Raw genomic sequence first — 26509 nt, 5'->3', positions numbered from 1 at the left:
AAAAACACTACATCAAACTAATCAAAAACCACAATTCAAGCAAAGAATCGCCCACCTGTCCTTGACCCAATGAGATAGCCGACAACTTCTTCGAAAATCTCATTTCTTCGGCGAACTTGTAAAGATCAGCGGCCGGATCTGTACCTGCGGAGAGGACGAATATGAGGGGAGTCACCGGGGACGATTCCTTGAACACTGTCGAAAGGTCGCTGGCTTGAGGTTCGATGAAGCGCTGACCCATGTACTGGGCGACGTAATCTTGCATCGCGTTGGTCACCTGGGGAATAAACACAAACATTTTGAGAATTTGCGTTTCACAATTTCTTTGGGAATTTGATTGGTGTTTATTTATTAAACTTTTAGCAAACATAATAACATTCACAAAAATATTTTACTGGTGCAGAAATTTATAAAGTAAAAGTTGGGAAGTTATGCAAATTATGAAAACGACAATAATTTTAAGTGGATTGAATATTGCAATACGTCATTAACACATGACGTCACTCACCACGTCAGCGCGGAGGCAACGGAGAACGATAATCCTCTGGAAGTCGTCAATCTTATCTGCCCACTGACCCGGCATCTTCTCTCTGTGGGGTTCCATAGAATCGAAAATATGTTTAAATCCGTCCACGTCATCTTTGAAGTCACGTGCGAAGGTGGCGAACTTTGGCTGCATGAGTTGAAATACAGAAGCGTCACAAGAGTAAATGCCATGGATTATTACAGGAATCATTCGGTGTAGGTTGGTATGGACCGACGGATCTGTCCTTTATGTGTGGGCAAGTGCAAACTTGTAATGTCCATGTTTATTTGTTTGTTTTCGGAACGTTCCGAAAATGTCGAAATACGTCGTAAGTTCTTATTTGGTCTGAGCAATGCCGCATTTACCTAACACATATATTTAAGAACTACTGCTGAAAACTATTTCCTTTTTCTAGTTGGGTTGAAAGATAGAAAATTGGACTAAAAATAAAAAAACTCACCAAAGCAGCCAACATGAGGATGTCGCCCCACGAACGATCGGAAATCCAATCAGGGGAAGGGTTTGGTAGCTTCTCGGGTACGGTGGTCCCCCCCGCCAACAGCCACCTCCATTCGTCCGGATCAATTTTATTTTCGTTCATTTGGATGCGGATCTGTGGGCGCAAAGTATGAACCGTTGTGAAAACAGTGGATTAACCTAATGAGCTTTATAAGACTATAAGTCGTTTCGAAGCCTTGTCATCTCTCTTCAAAGTAGGTTTAAAAAGTGAAGTACTGTAGGTCTGTAGGGATAAATCCATTCAACATACAACCACGGAGGCATTTCAAAAAAGGATTAAAAAGTGTTTGTGTATAAGCTGCAGACAGATGGCCACTGTTTCGACCTAAAAGGTCTCATCAGTGCAGCTTGGCCGTTTGGTCAGCAAAGTCGTCTGACAGTCACACCAGCTGCACTGATGAGACCTTTTAGGTCGAAACAGTGGCCATCTGTCTGCAGCTTATACACAAATTCATATTATTGGCTCCACATTGCTTATCATATGATTAAAAAGTGGTTTAAAAGTTTGTGAAGTATGTTCACCAAACTACACATTGGCGTGTGGAGCGTTTCAGTTTTACTTGAGTTTTGACTTACGCAGAGCAGGAAGGCGAACATAAGCTTGTGGCGCTCGAACAAGGATCGACAGACGTTGGAATACAAACTGAATGTGTTGTACTCGTTGATGTTCACGATACGTTTTTCGATCGTATCTGTTGGAAAAGGAGGAAACGATCAGTTCTGCGAGTAAAAAAATACACAGACAAAAAATCAAATCCACTGGCATTCCAGCCAAGGTATCGTTGCCAAGGTACTGTAGGCAAGGCATCGTGGCTAAGGTATTGCATCTACGCAAGGCATTGTAGCAAAGGTATCCTAGGCAAGGCATTGCAGACAAAAGGGCTTTGAAGCCAAGGTATGGTAACCACGGCATTGCATCTAAGACATTGCAGCAAACCTAGATTAAAGCCACAAAAACTTTGTGATGTTGAATCTGACCTGCGCGTTCAGCATTCGCAATACTGTTGAGGAAGATGCCGACGAACCATTCCAGTGAGTATTGGTACATGGGGTCGATGTTCGCCAGATCAGATACACAGAAAAAGAGAATCTGAGTTCGAACCGCCACAGGAATGTACTGGGACCGTGTGACGTCAATGTCCTTCTCTGTTTGTTCGGCGATCACCACTTTGGCCTGAAAAGTTGCTAAGTTAGCTACGTGTTCCTTTTTTGGCGCTAAAATAACTGTTTAAATTGAGAGAAAGCTTCCAGAACAGCCTTCATGAATTTTGTATTTAGGCGTTTTCGTTGGTAAATTTGGTAAAACCCCACGCGCTACGGTAGGTCGACGTAAGCAAAATGGGAAATTAAATTTGTTGCTTAGATTCGTGCCTGAGTAGAAATAAATTAAAACCAGCGCTGTGATGTCAAGACAGCAAACATCTTAGAATTGTTTAAATTTTCCTTGACGTTTTCACTTGGATTTCGGCCATTGGCCAGCAACAACAGTTTTGCCATAACCAACCTTAATCTCCCCTGCTTTCACTTTCGATTGTTCCAGAATCTCGATAAGTTCGACATTGTCCACCGGGTTTCCTTCCGTGGCGCTCAGTCGGTACAAGATCTGATCTTCGATCTCCTTGAGTTCTCCCTTCATTTTGGCGTTGGTGACGATCAGTTGGTTCTTCGCCTCCTCCAAATCAGGTCTCTCTTCTGCCACCACGCGTCCGAGCAACTGATCTTCCAGTCCACTGAGATATTGAAAAATTGCGTGTTATTTTGTACGTGCACATTAGTTAAAGTATGGAATTAAACAGAAAACAGAGGTATTGGAAACTATGGGTAATTCGTTAGTATACGAACACAGTATAAAAAAAATAGTTATGGATACTTGAGGCAAACGTGTAATCCATAACCATGTAACTGGTTATTGAAAATATATAAAATATACAAATGCATTCGTTAAGACTGTAGTTTGTTTGATAAGTGCGTATATGCCATTGTGCAGACAATGGTTTTTGATAATTTATTGAAGCTTTAAAGATAATTTTTTTGAAAAGTCTGTTGGTAAATCTAAGACGCCACACCTCGGTTCCAGTGTGAAGTTAACGATTGTGACTTTCACGGCAACTTCTGGTGTGTAATGGGGGTTGGGTAGTTTGGTGGTTATGTAAAGCTTGAAGTCATCGTGGTAAGGAATGACTGCGTCACCGAGTTTAATCACAAGACCTCCTTGTTGTTTGAAAGTCTGACGAAAACAAAAAAAGAGGCAATTACATAAACATATTGTAAATAGATAAAAAAAAACATCTTGGCACCAAAAATATATCAACACAATTACTGGGAGAAACGTTTAAATGTAGATTGTTTGACAAAAACCGTAGCTAACTTTAGAAATACGTCCGAATGTAAAACAGGTATTTTGTGTGACAAACTGCTTGTCATTCAAGAAAAGATGGCGAAGCAAAACTTATTACCACGGTAAGTTCGCAAAGTAAAGGAATAGTAAACAATACACTAATAAAACTAGTATTTCAACCAAAAGCTGTTGATTAGCAACTATTACTTCCGTTTTATTCTGTCATACATTAACTTCAATCGAATGTAAGCGAACATCTTCCGAAATAAGTCATGCCAAAAGCCTTTGCAAACCAATCAAAAGAAGTTTAAAATTACCTGTTTGAGCAGAATCGGTTCCAGAGCCGGATCCAATTCCTCTAAGACGTTTTCTAGAATCATTGGTTTTCCAAATCTGACCGCGTTCTCCAAACTTCTCAGGAAATCCCTGTCTGTAAGTTTGATCGCATCCAAACCGTTGTCTTTCTCCATGCTTTTCACCCACTTGTTCGCCTGCATAGAAACGTAAGTTCGATAAAGAATGCCACAAGAAGTAGTTTAAATGAGGAGCCTTGTTTTGAAATTAGGACAAGACTTGTGTTTAAAGGCATGTGCCAACGGCGGTACGCAAGTTGCCCCGAGCCTTGCGCGCTCTACGCTTGCGTAATTAACTGTGTGCTACCGCGCACGTGTTCTTTTACAGTCTAGTGTCTTATTCTTATCTAAACGTGATGTACTATTTTCTTTTAACCTTTATGTTTTCCAGTTGCCTCTAAGTTACAGTGTTTTAAAGCCGCATGTACGGCCACATAAACGATTATTGTCATAACACTATCTCCAAGCGACTGCATTCACTATTCGAGGCAAAAAATTTGCAGCGTAAAATTTGTTTGGTTTTGAAAAAAACGTTTTTTATGTTACAGTACATAATGTTCCCTGTGCGCTAAGAGCCCTTGGGATGACAAAGGTACCCTAAGAAAAATATCATGCTTTAACAAAAATTAAAAAAACCCCTCAACAATGCCTTTAAAAGAAAGCTAAAAAAGCTCCCAAATTTTTTAAGTATGTTTTCAGCCTGTGGTCATACCTGGCCTTGAGGGTCGATGAAGAGTGACCACCTTTGCGAGTACTGTACAATTACACCATTCTCCACACTCAGATTGTCCCTTGGTAAACCAAAGATCTGCCAATTCCTTATTTTAACTGGATCTCCGAGTGTGCTGACGAGGGTGGGAGACTCTGTACGCGGAACTTTGCAATCATCCAAGTGACTTTTCCACTCACCGAGCAAATCAGAACGGTAATTTCCCTGCGGATGAAACGGATTGGAATTAAAAAAAGACGGCGAAAAAGTTAACTAAAATTTTTATCGTGTGAAACACTTTTAGAAGGAAAAGAGCCATAATAATCATTAAGCTGCAGAGAGTAGTGCTTCGACCTGTAAGGTTTTCTCAGTGCAGTTGGTGACTATAGCACTGAACTAGCTTTCAAAAATAGCGGAAACATAATTTTTCACTTTGTGGTAGTTTTATTGGGTACTCTTTCCCTCCCGTACTTTCGGACGTTTTTCACAAGAACAACGCATGCAAACTCGTTTCACCAAAAGAATGATTTAAACACTTTTAAACTCACCGTAAACGCGCCGAGGTAAGCTACGAAACCGGCCGAAACCATGACGTCACCGATGATGTTGGCGATCATGTGATCGAGTGACGTCACTGTGTCGTGCCAACGGATCTTCTCGTCTGCGAGGCCGTTGATGAGTTTGTCTGCGCGAACCAAGCGCTCCTCGCAGAGTCGACATTTGTTCTCGAGTTCTTCCTTCTTGTTCACACCTGGTCGTAAACATTGATGTAATGCCAACTTCGACTACTTTTTCGGCCAAAATCCAATGTAAAGACCAGCAATGACTTTAAGCATTTTGCAGAAGTGGTTTCGCGTGACGAGTATCGCAATTTGTGATAATAGTTTGTTTATAAATGACTTCAAATATTGAAAAAATGGGATTTTAACCATAGACTTCGGATGCTGGTGCTTTGTGTGCATAGTTCGTTTGTAAGTAGCTTTAAAACAAAACTGGTGCTGTAAAAAGCTATCAGATTACGGATAAGCATTTTTTGGGTAAAAAACTAGTTGTGATGTTGACGAACTGCACAACACAACCTTCACTATTTTTGGTTGTTACAAGTTATAAAAAGTCATGTAGTTAACGTGTAAGAAACAATGATAATATTAAGCTAATACTGATTTAGGAATAGAACAGTTTTAATTACAGAGCGTGTATTTCTCCTGCAGTGTCTCTATTCCCTGTTTAACTTCGTCCAATTTCGCTTTGGCTTCGTCGAGAATCTTTTGCGTAGACGCGAGTTCTGATTGTGCTTCTGCCAACGCAGCTCGCTTCGGTGCCACTCCCTTCGCCACAAAGTGGTATCTGAAGACACAAAAACAATCTCAGTACATGCGTTCGATTAAACACTTCTGTGGGAAAGATTGTCATCCTTGAGTAATGAATTAAGCAATTATTTTGGTCAGCAGTGTTTAAACAAATAAAACCGCAATATTGGAAATCTTTCAAATATTGTGGCTTTTTTTTGCACATAAAATCGCAATATTTTTGACCACAAATCTTCACAACCTTACAAAACATATTAAGAAGTAAACCTACATACGACCTACATACGAACCAGAAGCCAGGCGAGAAAAATTTCCGATTATTTCGCCCTCCAACTTACTTGTGCATGGCCCGCGCCCACTGGCAAATCGAGGTACAAGCTTTGGATACTTTAGCTATGGCTGCCGGCATGAAGTCGTCGTTTTCAATATAAGGTTGGATCTTCTGGATCACGGAGTCGGCAATATTGTCTTTGTCGTATTTGAAAAGCGACTCCAGAAACTACAGAAAAATAATAAATGGTTGTGCTGTCACCCAACGGAAGATAGGTGGCTTTTCACGACATGCGTGGCTTAATTATAAATTGGGTTTAGCATTTGCGACGTAAAAAAGTCGTTTGTCTTATTAAATAGCAAACCATTTATTCATATGGTGTTCATATTTGAAAAATATGCAATCTGCAAAACAGTTATGACGTCAGGGTTTTGGGATGTCATAAAAAATTGTTCTAGGTTTTATCCCTCTAAAGTAAATCTTTTTAAAAATGACTCCAGTTTAAGGGTTTAAGTGGTTAAGCTTAAAGGGCGGACTCACTTTCCCAGGATCTTGGAGAAGCGCTTTGCCAGGTTCCCAGTAATCATCCACTTTTGTGCCAATCTTCTCTCCGGCAACTTTCTTCGGCTTCACACTTTGCATGATACAAACTGCTTCTATCACCAGTCTTACTCCGGCCGGTGGTCGCATCATGGCACGAACCTGTAACGGCAACAACTCAATGTACAACGCCGAAGATTGGATAAATTTATGGTTTACGTCAAAACCTTTGTTGTTTGGGTTTCAGTTAAATTACGTAGAATTATTTAATTTTTTTCGGAACGAGGTAAAATATTTCGTTTGGAAGAGAGAAGTGCTGAAATCGCCTCATACTTCTAACTCATATCTTGACTCAAAAAATTGAGCAACTTCTTGTCCTGACGTAAAATTACGAAATTACTATAATTACTTATTTACTATAAACACGACCGCCATATCATATTTATAGTAAATAAGCCCGTGACACGTTAATTTTACGCTTGCATTAAGACCAGAGAATAACATATTTATAGTCATAAGTTGTCTGGCCCGCGAAAAATCTGGACAGGTTAATAAGACCTGCAGCACTACATGAATTTAACACCCCTGGTCTTCACGACTCGCCAATACAATTACAGGTTCGAACCTCAGTGACGTCATTCTTGTTCAGTGACTTCAGACTGGCGAGAGCGGCTTCCAGAGCGGGCAAAGCTTCGTCCAAATCTCGCTGTGCGTCGCTGGCGATCGCTTGGGCTTTCTCGGCTTGAATGGTCGCCTCTGCTTCTTGTTTGCTAACGACCTTCTCCGTTTCCTTGGCAACGATCTGCGACGCAGGGTTCGATTTGTGTTTTAAATAATGTAGGTTGTTATCATAAATCCTTAGTTTGCTACTAAACAAGTATTTCTGAATATATACGCCCGACGTTTATAGTACTTTCAATACACCAACAGTATACAAGTCTAGTTCGAAATTTAAATTACCAGCGTAATGCAAAAGCCATAACAGCCGATTAGTGAAATTGAGTCGATTTATTTACCGTGTCTCTGGCGATTTGTTCCATTGTGGTCGCTGTTTCTTGGGCGGCTTCCTCCAGTAGAGGGCGCATCGTCTCCAATTCTTCTTGCATCTTTGCTACGTCATCAGCAGTACGAAGCAACTAAAACGAGAAATATTCGGTTGTTACCGTCGTTGACAAAACACCAAAGAGTCGCCGAAGCTTTTGTATCAAAGTTTGCAAGCGATTTACAAACCGGAAATGACGAAATGGGTTTGTTTAGTTTGTTTAAAAAGCTGTAGTGCTTTTACATTAGGGGAAACACCACAACAGATACCTTGTCCAAACCAATCTTCATTCGGTTCCTGTTGGTCGTGAGCTCTTTAATCTTCATCCCGATCAGCTTGCTAAATATACCCATCAGCTCGAGGTATGACGTGGGCGTGACGTAGTTGTGACGTGAAAGTTCGGCGAGAAATCGCTTGGAGGTTTGTGCCACGGACTGGTGCATGGTGACGCATATATCAACCATACCTGCGAATTGTATTTAGGGATGAGACTTATGACGTACTTATGACGTAAAGAACTATATTAAGTTATTTTTTGCCGTGTCACCGCCATGGCTAGGTTTGCGCTACTATATTGGTCTGCCTACGCATTAACACTTGTGCCAATTTTGAACTTTAGCATAACAAGCGGACCTTTCATCAAATCCACATCCGAAGTATCGATGTCCGTGATCTCGTTCAGGAACATCGTTGCCACGCTCTGTAGCGCCTCATCTGGCCACTCACTAAACCAGTCGATGGTACAACACGTGATCAAGGAAGGGAACATTCGCAATCGAGCGCGGAAGATTTCACCGATGGGACTGTTAAGAGACAAATGTTGAGATATTTATGTGAAACTCTCATTGCTCGTAATATTTTTGTGGGAGAATGCAGTAATAGTTATCACTGTTTTTAGAGTTCTCAAGAGTATTTTTTTATTCTTTTGGGAATTTATTTACAAATTACCGTTAAATTTACGTCGTACAGATTTGTATGTAGCATAGAGAAAAAAGAAAAAAAATATTTTGTTTCAAATATACTCGAAATGTAAAAACAAACTTTACTTCACAAAAAGTGTTAGCGACCTATCAAAAAAATATTATTTTTCTCAAATGCTAAACGTTTACCGCGTGCAACCCTTGTATACGGAGTTTATGAACCAACCTCATACACACGATCGAGTGCATGTTCGAGCGAACGCGCTTGGTGAAGGCGTTGAACAGATTGGATTTGGTCGGGGGAAGACCCTGATCCATTACTATCGGTTTCATGGCTCCGAAAATATTGTCAAGGTCGTCGAGCGCGTAAATGTTCGGTACATCCCCGGAGTTGAGAATGTTGTTCAGGTCCTGTAAGTATTTTTGTATTTTTGTCGTAGGGATTTTTTTGTCTGTAGGGATTATGCGTGATTGGGTTGCATGGGATTATAACTGGGTAAATATATCGGTCGGGCAAATGTAAAATGAGTATTATTCATTAAAATCGCCACAGAAATCGTCCAAAAACAGCTACAATAGTTTACTTTGAGTTAATTGTATTTCATTTGTTAATGCAACATAAAACCACAATAAAATAAATAAGAGTTAATTAGTCTCTTCACAAATCCTATAACTGGGGCTATATAGGTTCATACAAATTCATATACGTTTCAAACAACCTTCACAACAAAGCTGTACCTCCAAGAAACTTTCACTTTTGATCTGTGTGTCGCTGAACAGGAAAGAGATGGGTTGACTTTGCAACCCAGCTTTCAACATACAACGTTTGATATCCTCCCTCCATTCGGCAACACCGTAGTTCTTGGCAAGTTCGATTTGGAAAAGCTCGTAGTCCGCCCTGAGTGAAAATCACACTTGTTGTTTATTCCGTAACTTGTGTAAAATATCAATTAAAGGAAAACTTATCAATAAAAGTGCATCTTTTTATCTGTTTGCGTAAAAGTTAATCTGGATACGGCTGTGATGACCAAATAATCGATATTGGGAGACTGAACTCTGGCGGTCAAAGTCGGGAGCAATCCGTCAAATTAATTTACCCCCAGTGATGATAATAACAATATTTTGCAGTTCCCCTTTAACATACATGTGTGTAGCGAGGCGTGACAAACTCTGTCTTCCGCTTCCTCCGACTCCAAGAAGAAGAGCGTTGCCAAGAGGTTGCCGGATGATCCTGGAGATCCTGCACACATGTTGCACGGCATCCACGAAGAGGACCAACTTCATCTGGGCTGTGTTCACCTGGTTGTAATCTTCCAGGAACTCCTCAATGATCCCAACCATCTGTAAGAGAATAAAAACTTAGGTTTAAATTTTTTAGGAGTTTGTTCGTCTCAAAAGTTGGTTTAAGTTATTTTTTGCCGTGTTACCGCCATGGCTAGGTTTGCGCTACTATATTGGTCTGCCTACGCATTAACACTTGTGCCAATGTTTAACTTAAACGTATAGGGTAAAGAGATTTCAAAAAGGCGCAACTAATTTACAGTAAACAAAAAATAATGATAAATATTTCAAACTGTCGGTTTCACTGAAACGCGATTTCGACAAATTCCGGAAAATCTGAAAAGTCGACCATGAACTTCTGACCTTTTCATAGTTGTCAATGTAGTTGTAAAGTTTCGTGTCCGAACTCGGATTCAAAAAGTCGCCGAAAAGAACTGGTCGGGTCGGAATCACATCGTCTATTTCCAGCTGAAATACAAAACATGTGTCAGGGTTTCTGTTTTTACAACGGCGTTAGTTGCCTTTATTCCAAGCCAAAATACGTTTTCATTTCAATGTATACAACTGATTTTTCGTATCAGAAAAAAAAAGGTTTACAACTATCGTTAATCTCACAAACCACCGCTTCTTCTAAACCAGGATTCGGCAAACTACGACCCGCATTCTCTCAACAAAATAAGGACATAATTTAAATATAACGACCCGAATTTACAAAGTTCAACAATGTTACAAACCGTGAAACAACTAGTTAGTGAAAAAATACTACGCCCCCTCTGAGACCTTGCAGAGTTTGGTCCGCAGCGAGGGCTAAATTAGCCGGCCTCTGTAAAACTGCCCTACAATTGTGTAACAACTCTGGTGGCAGAATTTATTTTTCAAGAACAGTTTTCTACAAACCTTCGGTGATAAGAGTAACACACAAACTAACACACAAACAAGTGCACTTCTACGAAGGCTATTGTAACACAAAAACAGACAATATTGGGTCGCATGTTTTACCTTAAACCTGTCTTTAATGTTTGTTTCAAGTTGTTCCGAAAACCAGTTACGATCCTCCGGACTGACAAGACGATCCTGGAAGACTCTGCAGCTCTCGTGATACCAGAGCCTCATCAGCATTTCCCTCGACTTGGATTAAAAATTGTATCAAAATTACTTTGCCGATCAACACAGAAAAGCAATGTTACAAATCATTTCGATTTAAGGTTTCCTGATGATATATATACAAGCTAAATTTAAGCTTGTACACATATATAGACTGATACGGCACGTTTAATAATTTGATGATATATAAACAACGTTAGAACGCGTGGCTTTAACAATTTTAACAATGTTGGTGTGCCATTGCAAACTAAATATATAACAAGGTTTAAGTAATGGGGGTTACAGCAACATGTATTATTTGCCTATGCTTCCAACTTAGGCCTTGGCCCTCGGTGGGATTTGAATCCACGACCTTCGGACTCACATCGATTTTCGTCACTTCCATCATCAGCATTCCCTGGAAAACCTTGGAGAGATCTCTTAAGTTGAAAGTGTAATGAGACTTCGCGGGCGTGGGTAAAAGCTGGGTGGTTAACACGTCATAAACCGCCACTGTGACGTCGACGAGCTCTTTGCCGAGGTTCCGGATGTCCTCCGGAGCGGGGGCTGGAGATTAGATTTTTATTAGAAAAGGGAAACATGAAACGATGTGAGTTTAAAGCATTGTGAAATGATTTAAGTTGAAGCATTCGATAAAATATTCAATGTATATATATTAAAACAATAAATTAATTTGTTTTCTTCTTCGCAGTTTAATGAGATCTTTTATATCGCATTAAAGCATTTCGGGACAATGATTTCCATAGGTTACCCACTACTTGCATCCTTTTAAACACAAAAATGGATTAAGCATTGATATTTCAACTTGAAACATGGACAATGAGAACAATAGCAATTAGAAAGCCACCGAAGTAATGTTGCTTGAAACATAATTGCATGAAATTAAATGAACACCAATGTTTAATGAAAACGGCAGCTTTAGCGAAAAGCAAAATGATTGCACTGTTTGTTTGTTGCCATATTGCTTCACTTTTCCTATGCTATCTTTTCCCTGTTACAGTAACGGACAGCTTACTCTACTGACTGCACCCATCTGCAATTCTATCCTTAGTTTCTAACGGCTAATATACATTGCACTGTATTTCCTTTGCTTATGTTAAGATCCTCAGCACTATTCAGACATAAAGGCTGAATGTACAAACACTCCCTGCTTGCTACAATGTTGGCATGATCTGGCATAATCACACTGATTCGAAATACTCACTCATGTGACTGATATTGCTCCTTGCGCCACCTGTAGTGAATATAAGAAAACAAATAAGAGTTAACGGTAAACGGTACCGATGCACCTTTGATAATATTCTTTATAACTTTCAGTTAGCAAAAATTCCGCCTACTAATTTATCAAACAAATACCAAAGACTAGGGGTTCGTTTTTACAAATAACGTTCAAACAAATTTTGACGGCTACTTTTACACAGTTTAAAATGACTGTACACGGTATAAAATACACGAAGATTTACTGCAAAACTATACTTTTTTTTCACTTACATAGCCAACTTGATACAATTGTCGTGAAAATTCTCGATTTGCTGTCGGCCTCGATCTCCGTACACGTCACGAAGTTAAAGTGACGTAACAATCGCGCCGTGATAGGATTTCTACCGCCACCTGGCGGACCCATGGCGCACACGAACGTGATGTCGACCAAAGTCCGGAAGGAACCTTGAATTTTGACACAAAAGTTTAATGTTTAGCATTTGGTTTAACCTCAAATTATTTGGTTTCGCATAATAAAGGATAAAAATTTACCAACCCGTTATGCGAGTAAATGGAAAACTATCCAGCCTTTGCTACAAGTGAGTTTTACTTTATTCCTAGTCAATTTTTATATCTTAATTTAATTTCCCTCATTTTGGATAGTTTTCAAAACAAACATGCGCAGCGTTGAACAAAATTTGAGTTGCCATCTGCCTTCAACGACACATGTCAGTTGGTAAGCCGACATGTGTTAGTAGGTGAGCTGACATGTGTCACAAACCGTTCCTCACCGATTGCTTTCCTGTCGTACCACCCGTTGTGATCCATCCACTGTCTGAGAAGTTCGATAGGGGGTTGAGCGCCGTATTTCTCAAGAGCCGGCATGTTCAAGTCATCGATGAAGAAGATGGCGTACTTTCCCAGTGGAGGCGCGAAAACTCCTTTACGTCGTTTGTCGAGTTTGCCATCGATCAAGTCCTGGAATGAAAAGCACGGTTGAAAGTAAAAAAAATCCTTAAGGAGCGAATAATTTGACAGGAGAAAGGTAAACCACTGTGTTTTCGTATACGAGGTAAGGTTTCTTAAGTGAGCGACTTTCTTTGCGTTTCTCATAATTATTTTGGACAAACCAGCCGTTGATTTCTTGTACTTTCGCCATTGAATAAAAACCACCCCGCCGGATCATTATTACCCTTTCCCATCTGACATTAAAGACTGTCACACTCTCTATGCAATCTGCGCCTATATGCGTACGACCATACCGGGTAATACTGGTTTTTCAGCAGTGACTTCCCGAAGTGGGGCCCATAAAATATAAAAGGTTCCGTGAGCTACATAATTTTGGGTAAAAAAACCCTGGATTTGTCGGTTGCGTCTTATGTGACAAGAATATGAAAACAAAAACAAAAAGAACGACACTACAGCTGAAAAACCGTTTATTTTTACGTTGACGTTTTGAGGGCTCGTATTCAACTTAAAATATCTTGCAGGGTTCTGCGGACAAAAAATTTAGGAAACACTGGTTTAGGGGAATACCTGTATCTGATTCGCAGATGTTTTGGCCGAAAACATGAGGAAGTTTGGAATGTAGTCAGTCGGCATTCCCTTTAACAACTTCTCAGCTAGGACAACCGTCTTGCCTGTACCTGTTGGACCGACTGTGAGAACCTGCGGAAAGATGAGGCTATGTTTAAAGCAAGACACACGTAGCTCTGACAGCTATGTCGTGATAGAAAAGGGACGCAACTACCAGTGCTTATGTATGGCGACTACTGCTTCCGGCTATTTTAAAGACAAAGGAACGTCCTAAACGCTTCGAAATTAAGTTTCTTGTCACTGAGAACAATCCCTATTTTTTTTCGCTTACAAAGTTTTTGGCGAATGGGTAAAATTAAAAAAAATACAGTTCAGGGGAATCACCTGTTTCTTGTGCATGAGAAGCATCTCGAGGAGCAGAGACGTTCGCACGGTGTCGATGGTGGGGACGATTATGTCGGCGTATGGTGTGGTAGGTGTGATTTCGAATGACGGAGCGCTGTCCATCCAACTTTTCCAACGAATCTGTGACAATGTACAGAGGTTATTACATTGAAATCTAAACACGAGCTCGAAAACAAGCTTTAAGACTTCAATAATGTGTGATTATATAACTAACTTGTGTAAAAAATCTTCCATAATCACTTAAAACAGCTTTATCAAGAATGAATTAGGTTGAAAATATCCAGCATCTGAGGTTTGGCTTTCTAAATCGATCAAAAACGACTAATTTTTCCAAAAAACATACACTACTAAAAATACATACGACTATAATTTGATTTACTAAATGTTGCTGACTCACCTCCTGGGAACCAGGTTTCGCTGCGTCATCCTCGTCATCTGCGTCACCAGCTACTTTCTTGTGGGTAATCCCCGCATCGTCGAGTTGGTAATCGTACACAATACCAAGATCGGGGAAGGGGAGGTCAATCTGTACATACATGTGTTATGGAAATGTAATTTTTGTTTCGGTGGTTGTTGAATATTTGTCGAAAAAAGGCTTAAAATCAAGAAACTTCGTGTAACAAATATGTGATAAGGTTTTTAGGAACGAGGATAGTTTTTTATCATTTTTGCCGCAAAGATCTTGTTCATTTCCCATTTGTTTAAATCAGGATTTCCCAAAATCTTTTACTCGAGATTTGTTTAAATTGACCAAAATTGTCTAAAACCATTCGTCTTTAACAGTCATTTCACTTTTCGATACTTGTTGAAAAGCAATTTTAATGGAACGACTCCACGAGTTTATACAGTGAGCCATACGTGACTGGTGGTGCACTTATTTGGTAAACTTATTGCGACCCATGAAATTCGTCGTGCAACGTCCGGTAGGGAGCCCTGGTTTAAATAAAGCCTACACATTACGGCGGATAATTGAGGAACCGCTGACATAGAAATCTTACGTTTTCTTCGCTCATCCGTTTTTTCAAATACTCGGAAAACTTTTTCCTTCCATCGTTGTCGGTGGTTCCCCCGACGCTCCACACGAGGGCGAAAAAGAACCACGGTTCGATGAGGTCCGAAACCCGAGCAAGTTGCGTTTCGCTGAGTTCGGGTTCTCCCTGCGGTCATTAAAAAGTGTTCATCAAGCGCAAACGTCGGGAAAATGGTCGGGAAATAGGCACATGCAGTTTTTGTGTGACTGTTTAACTATTAGCTGACTACTGTTATACACATGTTCAGCCATACAGAAAAATACAACTCGGTATTTAAGTGGAATTAAATTTTTCATACTTTTTGAAGATATCATGAATATGTCATAGTTTTCTAATTTACCAATAGATCTACTGTTGTCCATCGATTCTAACATGAAGTTGATAATTGTGTTATCTAATTCGTAACATGCATTAAAGTATACCAAGCAATATTTACCGCATCACAAAACACGCGCACTTGGATTCACCAAGAAACCGTGAAGATGGTTTAAAAGATAAATGACAAAGCTATAGACATTAGCTCGATCGCTGTGCACTGAACTGCGTCCATCGTCGAAAGGTTGTATTACCACAACGCTAACCAACAAATTTCTATGGCTTTGGTATTTGTTAAGTTCCAAGTATTTTACGCCCATGATTTTAGATTCGTTTGAAAGTTTGAAAACAACAGAGCGAACGACTTGACCGCAATCAAATTACTAAGCAGCAGGCAGAACTAAGCATGCAAACAGAAGCAACTGCAAGGTGCGGGCATTCCATGAGTGCAATACGTGGCTGTGTGCACGACCGCAGACAGGTTTGGCATGCGTTCTTACTCGCTGTGCCACATGCCATATGCCACATGCCACAACTCACGTCGTCTAAGTACTTGGCAAAACGTTGGTTTTTCTTGGCCTTCTGGCGCGCGGCCGAACCCTTGATGTTTGTTAGTTATAGGATACATTATAAGTATAAAAAAAAACACACGAAACCAAGCGGAAAATACAATGAGGTTTACAAGGATGTAGAAATGTATCAGAACATTTGATAAAATGAATAGGATTTTGTCCCCCTTTTAAAAGTACAATCGGAAGCATCAACAAATCACATTTTTGAAAACAAAACGAGAGCAGATTTTATTTTTATCAAAAACTTTTTATGCAAAAAATGAAATCTGAATAATAACAGTTAAATTTACGTTAGAAAAGCTTTTTTATTAACAGCAGTCGGCAACTTACCTCCTTCGGTATAAGGGGTTGAAAGAAACAATCAAGAAAGTTAAGGAGACTGAAGGTTAGATTGGCGTCCACAGATTGAACAATCTCCTTCAGATTCTTGCGCAAAAACTTAACCGTCGACTGCAAGACAAACAGATTGTTGTTTTAGTGGTTTCTGGTTTGGGTCACGGTTGAACTGTAATTGGTTGAACTGAAACAACTACACTAAGCTGTTATGCCACGGAACCGAAAAACCAAAGCTAATAATGCTCAACATTCGTCATCAGTGATGTGAACTAAATGGATGGAGTTGCGACCAAGCGCCAACAAATGCCTTTGCTTATAATCGTCAGCATATCATGTTTTTCTATTTCGTGTAAACAACTCCCAAGTTTTTCGCGCCTAAGTTGTCATGTCTTTGCAAGTGGCGGCCCTCCCCTAAATAAATAAACAAATTTTGACCTTTTCTCTTGTTCGTTTGACCTTGACCTTTTCTTGATGATTTGCGTGTTTTGTTGTGCATACATTTTACTATACCGTAACAATATTAATCTCCTTTCACTTAAAAGCTATCTCGTCCACGATTATAATTCAACCAACTTCAGAACCGCAAGGAAATACCTCAAGAAATCGGTCGAATAAACTTTGCAGCTTCTCAACGTAGGGAAGAATAGCATCAGGAATTCTCTTCAACCAACAGTAAACGAATGGCGCCAGACCAATGTACCCTGGCTCCAGGTAAACCATTCCACAACGCGATACAGTGGCTGGTGAGGCCACAGCCAAGTCGGCAACCTGAAAAGAGACAAAGCCTTTGAAAGCAAAATCTTGTTTACCAATAGTTTTAAGATTTGTGGGAGTGTCATGTTACGTTACTGTTGGTTAGCCATATACGTGCGAATCACGACATGCGATTAAGCCTAAGGGATAGCATACCTCGAACATCATCGTCATATGTGCCGTGAGTTTTATAATTTCACCGCTGCTCAGACAGAGTTTTTTGTTGTCGTCCAACACCGTGTTCATGTTCTCAATCCACACGGCGTCCACTGGACCGTCGAACATATACCTGGGATAAAAATGTTCTTTTCATACTTTTTCAGTATCAAGAATTTTTTTTAAACAAAAACACTTTTAACAGTAGTAGAATCATCCAAATGACAATGTGTACAACAAATTATTAAACGTGCCGTATCAGTCTTTATATGTCTACGAACTAAATTCTCTTGATTAGGCACTCTTTTGTAAAAGACTGACTTTGTATCACAAAAAGTACACTAGCTTTCGCGAGTTCCCCTCGCTTCATCAGGTGTGAATAAACACAATTGTGAGTGCCTAATCAAGAGAATTTAGTTTATGTACAATAAAGCAGCAGTAAAAAAGGTTTAGAATTTACGAATACAACAGCCACCACCGTATAAGTCGAGATACATTTAGAAAGATCGCGTAAAATATCAAGGTACGGTACAAATATTATTAACCAACCATCTTTTGTCGATGTCTGTAGATGCCACACCCTGTCTGATAAGTGTTGACAGAATTCCGTCCGTCCATTCGTGCGTCATTGCATCGAACTCACCATACAACTGACCCATGGTTATAGATTTCGGATTTAAAACGCTCACCTGAAATAAATAACCCACAAGTTGAACATTAAGAATTCAATGAAACTAGCAGAAGTTTCGAATTGAGTCAGCTGAGGTATCCTCAGTTCCAACCAGAGGGCTAGATTCGGAAAACCATTAAGGGAACAGTATTACCAAGTTCAACATATGACCTTTGTGTGAACTTGAATTGTAGTTTTACACAACATTTTCACTGTTAAAATTAAATAAATTGCGGTGTAAAGGAAACGATTCTGATTTAAAAAAATTATTATTGCACACGGCGTATCAATATTCATATCCACATGTGACACGGAGCGTAAAAAATCATCACTTACATGCACGGCTTCGTAAGTTCCACCGCTGATCGAGGGTTGACCGCGCAGCTGCGTTAACGCTTTGCCGAGGACGTTGTAGCACTTTGTCTTGCCGGAGCAAGTCGGCCCGACCAACATAAGACCGTGACGCACCACAGTTGTCTCGTAAAGCTGGATGCACTTGGTGACGAAGCCGTCAACCTCCTGGACACCGAGTTTTGGGCACGCCTCCTTGATGGAGTCCATGAGGACGCCGTAGTCGATCGCTTCCTCCTTGATTTTCGGGAAGAGATCGGAGACGATGCCGCGGAAGAGCTTGAGATCGTCCAGGAGGAATTTGGGGACGTTGACGTCGCGGATGGCGCGGAGACAAATCACCTCCTCTTCCATGTTCGGGTGCTCCCTCTTTAGGTTGCCTAGCAACAAACGTTTTCTGGTTTGTTTTTTGCAGTTTACAACACAGGACATTTTGCGCAAAGTTAAAGCTGAGCAATTCTCGCAAAAAATTATCACATTCAAATTACGAGAAAAAAAGAGTTACTTAGGAAAAATCTTTCAAACGGGGGAAGAAGTTGCTGAAATTGGAGCTATATAGAAAAAGTTGACGCACTCACCAGCAGCTGAAATAACGGTCTTGACGGCCCTCATGCCGAAATCGTAATGATCTTGGGAGCTCAACTGCTCGGATGACAACTTGAAAGTCGTCACAATTTTCTTCGCCAAGTGCTGTAGAAAGTTTTCAGTGTTGCATTATTTTGTCATAAAACACGATATGCAAATTTTGAAACCTTGGCGTTGCTGAACCCGAAGCTGTAGAGTGAGATCTCGGCGATCATGGCGTAATCTGGTACCATCATAGCCACTGGTCTGAACAATGCCTAAAAATGTACAGTTCAACTGAAAGATATCAAAAATATCGCTGATGAAATACCATAAAAAACATCAGTTTTCTAATAAAAATATCTTAGTTATTGTGATCGCTTGTTACGCATTGTTTGTTGAGTAAACAAAATTAAATAACAATTTTTAATAGTTCAAACCAAATAAAGGTTGAATTAATTAATATCCTAGACCAGTGCTTCCCAACCTTTTTCAGTTCGCGACCCACTTTTAATGCTCACTTTAAGTTTTATTGTGCGACCCACAATGAGATATGACCAAACGAATGAAAAACAATTGTAATGCAATAATTTCGCGATCTAATAGAAAACTGTAACATTTAGAAATGCTTTGCGACCCACCAAAAGGTCGCGACCCACTGGTAGGGAGGCACTGTACTAAACCCACAACGCTATGCGAAGGTTTTTGAAATACATGGAATTATCGGTACCTTAAGATTATCGGGCAATTCGGTTCTTCCAGCGTAGCCCGGGTTCATCGTGATGAAAACTGCACAGGAGGTTTTAAGAGCAATCTCCACACCTTCAAACATAAATCTCTCCAACCTCGCTGATTGTGCGTTCTGGATGGTAGCTATCTGCTGGGCAACCACCGACAACACCTGTAAAAGCCATTGGTTGACTTTTGTAAGGTGTTAATTGTTGCGGAGTTTTTGTTTAAACTGACATTAGATCATAACCAGGTAATATGGCCGGGGTTATCAACAGTAAACATTGCACAAAAAATTAAGCTTGGATTAAAAAAAGGTTGAAACAAAAAAAGTCTATTATTGGAACAAAATTGGGAAAACAAATATCATGCAACTTTTTCGTGTGAAAGCCTGGTTTATATTTCAATGCCCACTCAATTCCTCTTCGGTTTCACAGAGCTCTTATTACTTAACCAAAACCTAGGCAAGATTTCTGTAGTCCTTTACCTCGATATCAATACGATTAAACTCATCGAAACAAGCCCACGCCCCCGAGCTTGCAAGACCTTTGAAGAATTTCCCCATAGCCATGAAATCGAGTTGGTCGCTGCAGTTAAACACGACCGTCTGAATGGCGAGAGCTTTGCCAAGATCCTTCGTCGTTTCGGTTTTTCCAGTACCTGCTGGACCTGCGGGTGCCCCTCCGAACTTGAGATGCAGAGCGCCGGTTAAAGTGAGGTAGCATCTGTTGGAAATATAACGGATGAGGAGAGCTTATTTAGAGGGGGTCGGAAATTTAACGCTTTTGATGATTCCAAAACAGAATATCCAAAATGGAAGCCTTGAATTTTATTTTGCAAAGATTTTTCATGGATATAATTGTTGTATTGGACAAGAACATTACATCTTCCGGGTTATCTTTTCGTTTGTGGATAAGATAAGTTGTCTTGAGAACCCAAAGATTTTATTTTACAAAAGTATTACTAGCCAGTAAAACTTGGATCCTGTTGTTTCACACAAGGCATTTTGTAAACAAAAGCTTCGAGATATGAAGGAAAGTGACGTCTCGCAAAGTAATTCATGTTTTTTCAGTGGTGGAATTGCATTTTTACGTAATTAAATATCCTCACCTGTCAGTTAGTGGAGTGATGACGAGACGACCTGTGTTACCCAAGTATTCGTAACCGTACGGGAATTCAGCGTTGACTGCTCTCACGAAAAGATTATTGTTCGTCCAGTAATAACTAAAAACAAACAAGTCTGCTAAATGACGCAAATGGATGACATTCAGTGGCAAAGTATTGAGGAAAGAGAGCGGTTTGTTATTGTTGTGTATCTTTCTACAAAGCAGTGAGCAAACCTGAAGAGCGCATTATTTGTTTTTCTGGGAATGTCTGCGCAAAGTTTTTACTAAAATCACACTTTCATTAGACACAAATCAACCAAACCAAAATCCACCTCACGATTTCCACATATAGTTTTATGCCGTTGTGCTTGTACCAAATTGTACCCAAAATCAAACTATTTTACCAAATAATAACCATACAAGCAAATGGTGAACCAATATATTATGTGTAAGCATACCGTAGCTGACTGATCCACTCAAAATCGTTGACAGTTTTCACTTTCTCTTGGCAAAGGTTTCCAACAACATCCCTGGCATGCACCTGTACCCCAAGATAATTATAAAACAATCTCCAGCAGCCAATGAGAGCATGCCACGTCACACACCTCGATTACGATTAACGCCGACATCATCATTCGCTGTAGGCCGGTCAGTTTTCCTCTCACTAGACTGACGAGATCGTTGAGCATCTGAATAAGTCGCTCGTGTAGTTGGGGGAGTTCCCCCTTTTCGATAGCTTCCTCAACGTACTTCGCCCAGTAAACTTGCGAGATGGCGATCACAACTTGGCCTGCGGTGGAAGTGGTGTGTTAAGGTTTTGTGATATGCTTGGAATTTTTCATGCAGCTGTTTTTCATAACTTCTACTTTTACTATACCTTGGTGCTACAAACGCTATGATCTAAAGTCCACAAAACGGAAAATGCAGACTGCATTAAACACAGGACAAAAAAAGGTGTTCTTGATAAGTTTGTTTCAATTGTACGGCTTTGATAAGCATTGCATTGTTGATGCCATCAAGAAACATAGTTACTCATTTTTATTTAAAGGTGATATGGAAGATCAGACAACATGGTACAACAAAGCTCAGAAAGCACTAAAAACTTCTTCAAAGAAACGAAAGGAAGAATTCGAACACCTGTTAAAATTTGGAACATACTTGTGGAAGGTAATTAATTCGACCTGAGTACAAATTGAGACTTTCAACCACAAACCGCACCTGGCCAATTAAGAACCCATTCCGTCCTCGGTCTTTCCAAGTAATCAATCACAGCTTGGTCGCACTGACTTCTCACCGACTGCATCATGACTCTTTCTACCTCTCCGAGCCAATCCTCCACGTTCCCAGTCGGATAAAGGTCCTCCGAGAAGTGGACGTGCTCCTGCTCACCAGAGATCATCTCTGTCATCCGCATGTCCTTCTCAAAGTTTATCTGGAAGAGTTTGCGTGTGATTTTAGAGCCGGACTTTCTAAGCGTTTTGAGTATAATTGTGTAAGAAGTACACGAGGGTCGCGTAACATTTGAACCTGTTAAAATAGGTCATGAGCAAAGAAATTTGGGATGCTTTGTTTTAAAGCGGGCTTCCTTTGTATATGGAGTATATAATCGCATGAGATAAAGTGCCCCTAAGTTATAAACTGTACTATTTTTGTCACCTTGAAAATATTTTCGAAACACTTTCTGAGATGGGGTTGGACGGCTGTGGGGTCTTTGGTCTGGGAGAGGATTTCAAGAAGTTCGTCGTCGGACAAGAAGTAAAACCTGAAGCACACAAAAAAAATAAAGTATGCATTTTCATAACACAAAAATCAAGGAAAAAATATTAAATATGCACTCCTAGTTATTTTAAATTGTGTTTATTAAGATGTAATGCTTGTTCACTTATTGTTGCCTTTACTTTGAACAAAGATAGACAATCAAATATTTCCTGCAAGAACCTGACCGCTAAAGGTTGAACGGTAAAACCAGTAAAATAGAAGACTGTAAGAAATGTACATGTGTTGTACCTTGGGAAAGCTGATCTCTTCGTTTCTAAATACTCGCTCAGTCCTTTCTGTACTTGCTCCAATAACTTGTTGCACTCCTTCAAGCTCTCAAGGAGGCGAGAATCCGAACACAGGGAAATCACCTAAACAACATAAAAGCCGTCTCAACGACGAAACAAACAGTTTTATGAACTAATATTACGAGACAGAGCATAGAAATTTAAAATCATTTTGATGACATGCTGAAATCCCCAAGAACACAGCCTTTAATCGTTTGTGGAGCCTTTTAGGGGTAACTTTCGTAATACTGTGGACCGATATACGGCCTTGAAAGTACAAAAACCGTGGGTTCGAATCTCGGCACGGACATTTTTCCGTCTATGTGGTTTTGCGAACGGTGACAAAACTGTTGCTTCATAAACTTGTTCCAAACCTGGGTGTTGTCGTTTGCGTTCTTCATTATCTTCCTCCACATCCTCTCCATGGTTTGATATCTTTTCCCTTCAACTGGAAGTTGGCGGTTGATGTCCTCAGAGCTGAAGATCGGCTCCAGGTAGAGCCAGGAACGTTGGCAAACCAACCACTCATCCAACACGTCCTATTCAAAAAAACACAAATACTTTTTATATTAGGGAAGAAGGAGGAATATTGACACAGTAATGTGCACGAATGTAAAGTGAAAACCTGAAGGATATTTCAAAATTTTCCAAACACACTATAGGAATAAGATTGTCAAATGTTTTTTATGCTAGATTGAAAAAGTGCACGTTCATCGTTCTATCTTTAAGCAAAAAAGAAACTGTATCGCAATCTGTTACAAACTGCATGAAAACTGAAAGTTTAAAAAATTTATCATAAAATTCAAGCTACCATTTTATATTTAGCCACCCCGACATTGCAACATTCCAACGCAAATAGAGCGCAGTTTCCAAAAGCCGGTGCATGTTTATCACACATTTGACATACGAGCTTGTAATATAACTGAAAAGTGGGGATGTGGCTAAGTCAATGTGGCTGAAAATACCTGAGTCATGCTGAGTTTTCCCTCCCAGGTGCTGATCCGCTCCTCGAAAGGTTTCTTATATGGCGAGAAGGACATGGTTTGCGTCATCACTATGTGGTCGTCAAGCAACTGTGACGCCTCTTCCGGTGACTTGATGATGTAAGTTCCGGTTTCTTTGTACGCTTTCACCTGGTGAGAAAGGAATAATATTTTTGATCGTTGTTAAAAAAACAGATCTCAGACGCTTGTTTTTGAGTTTGTAGCTGGAACCGTCGAAACGATAGTTTTCTATAGAATGCTTTGGAAAAAGGTTCTTGCTTTTGATTTTGCTAATTAGTGGAATATGCCACAATAACCCCAACTACAACTAATTAATAAACTTTTACAAAACATTTATGCAAGAACGAAATCTTTCTTCGCAGATCAAATTGTCAACACTATTATTTATGGACGTTTCCGCCTGGCTTTTTTGTGGACAATATCATCAATAATCAACAGACTGCACCGATGAAACCTAATATGTCGAAACAATGTCTTGAAATTACTATTTCTGTTGCTCAATGTTATTTCAGATAAAAGCAACCATTTTTAAATGGCATTTTAGTGTAAGTTGTTGTACCTCGAAGTTTATCGGTTCCCACTCCTTCTCCATCTTATCGAGGGCTTGTTCAATGCTGTATTCCTTCCCAGCAACCTCGGCCACCTTGGCAATCTTGTCGATGTGATCAGACAATTTCATCTCAAGACATTTACTGAATGTGAGGGAGGCCTGGGAGAAGAAAACGTTTCACATAATTTTTTAGTACAGTTTACGAAACTAGTCAATATTCCAGGTTAAATTACTGCAGTAATCAGGTTTGAGCGTTAATTTTTCCTATTTATTTGTGACAGCAAAAATACTTTATCTATACTTCTTGGCATGTTCACTAATTTGCAAGAATTTTGGCCCCAAATAAACAAATTAAAAAAGTCTCTTTTTATTTTTAATACTTTAAATCGTTACTTTACTTTTCAAACTTTACTTTTCATTAATATCCTCAAGAGACAGTGATCCAAAAAACTACAGCTTTACCACCCAAATTCAGTGGTTTCGTGTCAAACCAGGACGTATTAACGATATACCAAGTAAAAATTCCAGTATCAGCGTAAATGGAAAAGATTTAATATAGTAATGCAACTCACTTTGGGTTGCACAGGGAAGCCGAGATCCTTGGACAGTTGATCCCAATGTCTGATCCTCATACCAGGGTTACGTAGACCTTGTATGAGAGGAATGAAAGGCTTGAAATCGTCCACTTGACCTTTCATCTGTAGGGCAACCTGTTGGACGCCTGTGGAAAACAGATGGTGACAAGATGTAAGAATCAATTCGAAATATGCACAAGTAAGGAAGTCTCTGAAAAGGTGGCTTCGTAGAATTCAATTAGACAAATTTATAGGTACTGTAGCCGTTTGTGAAAAACGAAGTTTGTATTATAGTTATTAGTTTCAATTCGAATAATGTGATTGTTTGATTAGAGGGTTTGTCAATGGTTTTTAAGAGTTCTTTTTAAAGAAATAAAAAAAACTGTCCTTTACAAAATTGCCCAAAAAATCCCCTGGAAAGGATTTTAGTAGACGTAGGCGCTGGTACCTTACATATGACCAAATGACCAAAATGACATATGACCAAATTCCACACACAAAAGCAACTTAGGTGTTGTTCGCACAAAAATCATATGCAAAAACCGACCGGGAATCTCCTTGAACTGCTTGGCGCACTTGTGCAGCACCCTGAAGCTGTCATTCACGCTCCGCTCCAGTTGTTCGGCGTCGATCGACGTCAGAGGGTCATTCATCCATGACTCGTGCCATCTGATCCAATCAGAGGTGGTCGTCCATAGGTCGCGATACGGTTGGAAATCTTTCACCAGCTTACTCAGTTTATCATACTGCGTTGCGTCACACCCGTATTACGTCACAGTGACGTGGCAGATCACGTCGCGTTGGTTAGATGTTGGAAGGATGGGTCGATGATGGCATGATTGATGAAATGAGCATGAAAATGAATGATCAAAACAAGATGGATTATTATATCTAGGACGAAACACAATCTACTAAAGCACGAACAGAAAACAGGGAATGTCAATACATGGAGTGCCAGCTACTTAAAAAAAATAGTCGACAAAACCAACTCTACAATGTTTGTTTGAAAATTGACACAGGATATGATACGGTAAAAAAAATTATGAATTTAATGAATTTCACGTGATAAAATAAACACAACAATACAGTGGCTTGTGATAAGCTGCAAACAAATTTAAACAAGTTTGAAGCAAACAGCGTAGCTTAAAAATCTAATGTTCCTCTACTTGACAGCAATTTAGTTGGGTGACTCTAGTGACGTATTGAAGACTGTGACGTCATATGCGCCTGGTGGCAACACTCGGTACAACGGCGAACGGTTGTTGACGTCACAATACGCCAACAATCATTCGCGGTTCTACTGAAAGCAAGAGTAAACTGAGTTGCGCTCGAAAAAAACTGGATTTAGGGCGGAGCCTAAACGTATCGTTTCGACCAATCAACGACCACCTTACTGAGAGGATCGGAATGTATTGGTTCAAAAGCCGAGTTACTTATAAGATTGTATCAACGCTCTCAGGACACGCGAAAGGCCTCTTCGTTACAATTTTTCCAAGAAATACTGAGATTGGAAACCCATTAAAAAAAGTTTCAGAAATAACAAGATGCTGGTTTGATTGCGTCGTTATCGGTAAGTGTCAACGCTTAATATTTTACTGTAACAAATTTACTTTGCCTTTGAGGGGCTGGGTGACTCGCCGTTTCCGGCAATATTTGCGACGACAACGTGCGAGGGTCTGAGTGGCGCTTGTATTTTGT

The 26509-nt window shown here is 40.0% G+C and overlaps 1 protein-coding gene across 2 annotated transcripts in view; it reads right to left on the bottom strand.

Moving 5' to 3' along the window:
* LOC145911321 (dynein axonemal heavy chain 1-like) overlaps positions 1–26509 on the bottom strand; it is a 61566-nt gene that overhangs the window by 6838 nt on the left and 28219 nt on the right. The window contains exons 20-69 of one of the 2 annotated variants that reach the window (XM_082998629.1): positions 25359–25557; positions 24809–24957; positions 24246–24395; positions 23648–23815; positions 23057–23221; positions 22645–22766; positions 22294–22399; positions 21856–22069; positions 21243–21427; positions 21096–21178; positions 20642–20755; positions 20019–20256; positions 19533–19703; positions 18991–19080; positions 18817–18928; positions 18224–18618; positions 17767–17906; positions 17218–17350; positions 16903–17076; positions 16303–16422; positions 15941–16000; positions 15053–15211; positions 14452–14580; positions 14034–14174; positions 13650–13781; positions 12905–13091; positions 12405–12578; positions 11278–11459; positions 10809–10937; positions 10173–10277; positions 9673–9869; positions 9267–9426; positions 8755–8939; positions 8242–8411; positions 7878–8074; positions 7583–7702; positions 7192–7368; positions 6567–6728; positions 6094–6254; positions 5635–5792; positions 4994–5196; positions 4449–4670; positions 3701–3874; positions 3112–3272; positions 2550–2775; positions 2024–2219; positions 1622–1737; positions 987–1139; positions 509–673; positions 56–277 (exon numbers count right to left, since the gene is read on the bottom strand). In XM_082998629.1, the coding sequence (XP_082854755.1) occupies positions 56–277; positions 509–673; positions 987–1139; positions 1622–1737; positions 2024–2219; positions 2550–2775; positions 3112–3272; positions 3701–3874; positions 4449–4670; positions 4994–5196; positions 5635–5792; positions 6094–6254; positions 6567–6728; positions 7192–7368; positions 7583–7702; positions 7878–8074; positions 8242–8411; positions 8755–8939; positions 9267–9426; positions 9673–9869; positions 10173–10277; positions 10809–10937; positions 11278–11459; positions 12405–12578; positions 12905–13091; positions 13650–13781; positions 14034–14174; positions 14452–14580; positions 15053–15211; positions 15941–16000; positions 16303–16422; positions 16903–17076; positions 17218–17350; positions 17767–17906; positions 18224–18618; positions 18817–18928; positions 18991–19080; positions 19533–19703; positions 20019–20256; positions 20642–20755; positions 21096–21178; positions 21243–21427; positions 21856–22069; positions 22294–22399; positions 22645–22766; positions 23057–23221; positions 23648–23815; positions 24246–24395; positions 24809–24957; positions 25359–25557 (8151 nt within the window). The remainder of the gene's footprint in view (positions 1–55; positions 278–508; positions 674–986; positions 1140–1621; positions 1738–2023; positions 2220–2549; positions 2776–3111; positions 3273–3700; positions 3875–4448; positions 4671–4993; positions 5197–5634; positions 5793–6093; positions 6255–6566; positions 6729–7191; positions 7369–7582; positions 7703–7877; positions 8075–8241; positions 8412–8754; positions 8940–9266; positions 9427–9672; positions 9870–10172; positions 10278–10808; positions 10938–11277; positions 11460–12404; positions 12579–12904; positions 13092–13649; positions 13782–14033; positions 14175–14451; positions 14581–15052; positions 15212–15940; positions 16001–16302; positions 16423–16902; positions 17077–17217; positions 17351–17766; positions 17907–18223; positions 18619–18816; positions 18929–18990; positions 19081–19532; positions 19704–20018; positions 20257–20641; positions 20756–21095; positions 21179–21242; positions 21428–21855; positions 22070–22293; positions 22400–22644; positions 22767–23056; positions 23222–23647; positions 23816–24245; positions 24396–24808; positions 24958–25358; positions 25558–26509) is intronic. The other variant, XM_082998630.1, reaches the window with a different exon arrangement.

Source organism: Ascidia mentula, chromosome 8 (genome assembly GCF_947561715.1).
Source record: "Ascidia mentula chromosome 8, kaAscMent1.1, whole genome shotgun sequence".
In the NCBI taxonomy this organism is placed as follows: domain Eukaryota; kingdom Metazoa; phylum Chordata; class Ascidiacea; order Phlebobranchia; family Ascidiidae; genus Ascidia; species Ascidia mentula.
The sequence above is the reverse complement of the archived record's forward strand: the minus strand, read 5'-3'. Positions and strand labels throughout refer to the sequence as shown.